This window comes from Atta colombica, unplaced genomic scaffold, assembly GCF_001594045.1.
Source record: "Atta colombica isolate Treedump-2 unplaced genomic scaffold, Acol1.0 scaffold3, whole genome shotgun sequence".
Taxonomy (NCBI): domain Eukaryota; kingdom Metazoa; phylum Arthropoda; class Insecta; order Hymenoptera; family Formicidae; genus Atta; species Atta colombica.
In genome coordinates this window covers 747,443-753,362 of record NW_017259403.1, presented here as the reverse complement: position 1 = coordinate 753,362, position 5,920 = coordinate 747,443, and the positions used below count along the sequence as shown (strand labels likewise).

The window sequence follows — 5,920 nt, the reverse complement described above, 5'->3', positions numbered from 1 at the left end:
ATATATATATAATATATATTTTTTTTAAATGGTTATTTTAACAATTTTGGAAATTTAATCGGGACCTCCTAAATTGGTCTAAAAAAAATAACACCAAATTTTTTCAGATTTTATTAAACAATTTTAACTCTAGCCACCAAGGCACTGATAGTCGGAAAAACATCTTTGTGAATGAAATTCGACATTCTAATTCTTAATTAATTTTAAAGGTTTTTTTTTAATTAGCTTGAATAAGTTAAAAGCTCATTTTGCATAAATTTTGATTACGGTCCAAAATAAAAATTGCCGATCCAATGAAGTGAGCAGAAAAAAATCAAAATTATATAATAACGAATATTGAATCGGCAATTTTTATTTATTTAATTTCAAGTAAATAAAAAAAAAATTTTTTTAATTGGTTAAAAATTAGAGCTGTGTCAGCCGAATTTTTTCGTCTACTATACGGGGTCTTAAAAAATATTGCTTTTAAATAGGAATTTTTTTTTTAATAGTCTTTTGACAGCTGATAGCTATCATTCCTGTAACTTCATGAAACTTCATGAAAATAAAAAATATTTTCCGATATTTATTGCCAGTGCTGAAACTAGACAGTACATGTTTCGTGCGCTATAAATTTTCAGCATTGACAGTGAATATCGGAACACACTCAAAGTTTTCGGAGGAAATTAGTTCTTTTTGGCTGAACTTTTACATCAGTTTATCTTTCTTCCTCTTCCTTTCTCCTGGAGAAAACATTTATACTAAGAATTCATTTTTACGTAAAAATGAAAATAAGAGGTACAACTTCCAATGACTTTGATGTTGACAAATGTTATCCAGAACATGATCCTGAACAATATTCAAGAGGTTTTAGCCGTCGGACATTCTTGCGTAATGCTAATGCCGACAATACTGTAACTTTTAAGCCTCGTAACTCGAAAAGTACATAATGAAAAATAACTTTATTATAGTGTTTTCAAAAATTCTTGATACCAAATTCTGCTACTAAAATTAAGTGTTCCATTAAAAAAAATCGAAGTGACCTTGATTTGACCTTGATGCCATCCTTCAAGGTCAAATCAATGATATATTTTTATGTCCCTCTCCGAACCATATAATTTTTGTTTGAAAAATTTTTCCATATCTACTATAGTTTTCGAGAAATCTTATTTGAAATGGGACATTTTGTGTGTGTGTGTGTGGGCGCGCGCGCGCGCGTGTGTGTGTGTATAAATTATTCTACCTTGATTAAAAGAATTATCTGTTTTTGAAGCTGACATTTCAGAGTGACATGTGAATTCATCTAAATCGTCATCACTATCTGTTCTTTGTGACACATCTTCCTGGAAACAACATAATCTTTGTAAAATAACGAAAGTTTGCACATATTTTCATTTTGAATTATTATAATAATACAAAATATTCAAAGAAACGAACCATTTTCTCTGACATCCATGATGGTAAACAGTAATAAAATTCTGGATGGGCAGGTACGGGTCTAAATGCAAGTGCCATTATCCTTTTGAATTTATTTTTTATCAAATTGTGTAATGGTTTAACATCGTTGCATGCAGAGATTTTCAATTGATTCAGCAGATCACCTTTTGGTAACATGCTCAAATGTCTGCATACCAATCGTAAATAATTTGTAATATTAATTTCAATCAGATTTTCTTCACATTGTGCCACGGCAGCCTCCATATCCTCATAGCTTAGTGATTGCTGCAGTGCAAGTGACTTATAAACTGCAACCACATAACAATGACAATGTGCTAGACTCAACAATTTGCAATGCTCCATCAAACTTCGTTGATCTATCACAAAAAATCAATTTTATTGTAAAACGTGTTTAATTGCTAACAGCAATGAAATAAGGTAATGCCAATAAATATTCTTTAAAAGATCCGCATCTTTCTTTTACATTATCATTATTATGTCAAAAATATTTACCGCTAGAAATATTGTCAGAATCTTCACTCTTTGGTTCCGGAGATGAAGGCTTAGTGTTACTTTCCGATTTCAGACTGACGAAATCTTCGGAAATTTGCTCTCCGATCTTAAAGGTATGATCTTGATAGATATCTTTATTCTGAGGTGTTTGCAACTGGCCGACCAGTGCATCAATTAATAGTGCTAACGAACAATCATACACATATACAGGTATAATAAGACTTCCCTCATTGTCGACGTTATCATAATTATGGTCTATAATATTAGCTTTCGACGTGCTATTTGCAATAGTAGAGTGACTAGAAATTTTGGACTCTCTGCGTTCCAATGTCACAAATTCAGATAAATTCTCTGTGCACAAAGTTGGAGACGGTACCTTTTCGTTCATATCAAGATCGAAAATATCAGAATCATAATTCTTCTCAGAATTGTTACTTGTACAATTATCGCCTGTGTACATTATCAGGCGGACATCTTTTTCAGTGGCTGGTAATATCGTGATAATAACATGTGTCGTACTAATTCCTTTAACGAAACATTTCCACCTCGGATAAATATCTGACACGTTATCTCTACAATTTTTTTCTAAAAAAGACGTTATATAATAAACAATAATGTAAAAAGCTGTAGAATATTATATTTTCATAAAAAATGCAAATAAATATAATAATGTAAAATATCTAATATCTTTATAATGTGATACTTAACAAGAGAATAAAAACTGAAAGAGTATTATTGTACCTCTTTGCATAAAGAAAGGTAATGGTGGAATATTCTCACGTGGCCTATTAAGAAGCATTTTAGTGAACATTTGCGACTCCGCTGACGTAAGTAATAGTTCTTTATTGTGCAATTGTTTCATATGTTCCAGGAAGTTTCCCATAAGAATTCTGTTTGCACTATCTCTATCCTCATCGATATGGACAGAATCTAGTAGAAAATAAGATCAGTTACTTATTTTGTTTTTCTATTTTTTTTACTGTTTTAAAAAAATACGTTTCCTAACCATCAACAAACATTGAGAACAAAAGTTCCGCTTGCTGACACTTTGATAAAATACTGAGAGTATCGAAGGAGAAATACATGGAATGTATTCTTTCGTCGATGATTGGTGTCGCCTCGAAAGGTTCGATTGGATTTGGACATTCTGAGATACGATCTGTAGACGCACCCACAGTACCATGATACTTAACTCCTTGGTGCGCTTGTCCGAATACAATCTCGGTGTCTTTTTCCACCGGTGTTACTTGGCACAAAAGGCTCAAGTATTCTAAGGTCAATAGAGCGTTAATACATTCCTCGTCTATTCGGGCAATCTAATAAGACAAAAGTGATAATAGATAGGATTTACAAAAACAATTTTAATATTACATGCAATATACAAATAAACTTGTATGTATAAGTAAATATTACGAAAATATTTTTGTGTCAGATTTACAATAGTTATTACATATTCGCTTTATAATAAGTTCTCTCTCTCTCTCTCTCTCTCTCTCTCTCTCTCTCTCTCTCTCTCTCTCTCTCTCTCTCTGTGTCATAACATAAAATATATCCAAGTATATTTATAAAGAAAATATAATCATGCGTAAGTTTTATCGAAGCATTACTTAAAACGTAGCACAAATTATAGATGTAGAAATCGTCATTGTGCTTTCTATTCTAAATTTATAAAGTATATCATATTTAAGTATCAACATATAACATTTTCAAATTAATTATAATCTATTTGCCAGATTTAACACAAGATAATATTATATTAAAGTTGTAGAGACAAATATCCTCGAGCGAGGTAATCAAGTTACACAGGATCGAATATCGATTCCGATGATCACGGGGGATCAGGAATAAGTTGGAGGAGTTGAATCTCACTTTCATGCAAAGCGCAGAGACCACTTCTCCACTTGAACCATGACACCCGCCACATCTCGGGAACGACCGATTTCGAAATAAAAGATTCACCGAGGGGGGAACACATTGATGGCTTATGATTATGAGACGACGTGAAACCGCGCAACCCTGAGCTGGAAGAGTTAGATCTGACAAGTTATCAAGACCTACTGGTCGCTCACTGCCTAGATCCTCACTTCCAACTGAAAATCACGCGGATATAAGGATTCCGAAGAGAATACGGAGAGCGAATAACGAATAAAGGATTCGCAATTCACGTGCCTGTCGCCTCCCAGAGGCGGTTGACTCTCTCTGTCTGTCTTAATCTTGCGCTAAGTCGTCTGATGATAACGAGACTTTATCCCGCCAAGGCTCTTCACGGCTCTTCGCGGACGCACAGGCGAATGGAAATCCAGTTGGCTCATCTTCTTAGAAGAGGACTACGAATGAAATTCATCACCGCAAAACCCGAGCAATTGATTTCGCGACTCAAGGACGATGTCGCGCGAAGGCCATGCTTCGACTTGATCGTGCGATGGAAACTATGATCATTTCCAGTGCGAAACGTGATAAAGTCGTCACCAGGGATTCGATGATAAGAGACTTGGGAGCATGTAGAGACGTACAGAGGTAACCGAACTTGCTGCGGTGTGTGTTGTAAAATTACATGAAAGCGAAAAAGATAATCCGATCACTGATGAGCGCAGGGTGCGTATCGGGCCCTATATATACCTGAGGCAACTGATAGAAAAACCTCGTTCCGAGGACCCTCATCGACATCGATATCGAAGCCACACCCCGATAACGATAACGGCATGTAGTGATATATACTTTTACATTTCTCGTTCTTTATTTCACAAGCCGTTCTCCGCTTCACTCAATGCCGGAAACGCCAACCGAAAATGAGAGATCTCGCGTCTTTCAAAAGTAAGTGCTCCTCCCCCTCGTCTGTTATACTTTCTTAAGAGATGGATATAAAAAACCACAAAAGGATTATTGCGCATAATAATAATGCGCGTAATAATAACAGGGGGATTGTTGTTGTTCTACTCAAGTACAACACTTTATTGTCCTTTCAGTAGGAAGGACGATATAAAAATACTTGCTAGGAAAAATACTAACCGGATGCGTCCTTGTACGAGACGCGCATAGATAAATGTTTGCGTTATTCGTGATGTGACGATAACGATTTTTTGATGACTGACACAACTTTATCTTCATTAACTTCGGACTTCCAAATCGTAGTTCCAATGAAGAAAAACGAAGAAAAAAAAAAGATAATCAGAGAAAGCCTACGTTCCATGCCTATTATCGGACATGAATCCATCGGATTCACCAAGAGAACTTTGAAATTCCGAGACGAATGAAACGAGCGCGCAACGTCATCATCACGTAAATTCATGAGATGAGTGAGAGTGTTTATGCATTCATTTTCATTTCAATTCGATCTGATTAATTATAATGCAAACGTTAGAGCACACATAATTTGCAAAGTCAATGAATGCCGAGGACACGTTTTTACGCATTATCAAATTGATTAAGAAGTATAAAGATTACACTTTTTTTTCTATTTCTAAGAGAATAAAGTTATCAATCGACTAAATTATTTCTCGTTGTGGAATAAAATATAATTATATCGTATAAAATATATATCGTACACAGTTGGCGTATTATTGAAATTTAATCTTTTGATTAGCGCAATGTGTTACAGGTAATGAGTAAATCAGATAACAGTTATCTAGTTACCGTGAATTTATGTTAGTATTATATTTGTATTACGAAAATATGATACAAATTTTAATTATCAAGTATATATCATAAAATAATAATTTCCCGTTTATCTGAGATTTATAAGAATTTGTATAAGAATAATAATTTGTGGTAATTTTCCAAATTTTAAGATTTAAATAATGTAATATAGTTAAATAAAAATCGTATTTTATATTACATAGCTGTATTATCAAGCAAATAAACATGATTAATTGTTATAGATCCAATAAATTACATTCGCTCGGCGGGCAAGCCGCTTTGTCCGGCTTGAACGCGCCCATTTTTGTTATTTACTGTGTGTGTGTGTGTGTGTGTGTGTGTGTGTGTGTGTGTG

At 34.2% G+C, this 5,920-nt stretch overlaps 1 protein-coding gene across 2 annotated transcripts in view; it reads right to left on the bottom strand.

The window, feature by feature from the left end:
* Nucleotides 1-5,920, bottom strand: part of LOC108690197 (protein SZT2-like) — a 21,412-nt gene that overhangs the window by 6,986 nt on the left and 8,506 nt on the right. For both annotated transcript variants that reach the window (XM_018197377.1, XM_018197378.1), the window contains exons 11-15: nt 2,936-3,245; nt 2,671-2,859; nt 1,930-2,514; nt 1,417-1,793; nt 1,223-1,322 (exon numbers count right to left, since the gene is read on the bottom strand). In XM_018197377.1, coding sequence (XP_018052866.1) covers nt 1,223-1,322; nt 1,417-1,793; nt 1,930-2,514; nt 2,671-2,859; nt 2,936-3,245 — 1,561 coding nt within the window. The remainder of the gene's footprint in view (nt 1-1,222; nt 1,323-1,416; nt 1,794-1,929; nt 2,515-2,670; nt 2,860-2,935; nt 3,246-5,920) is intronic.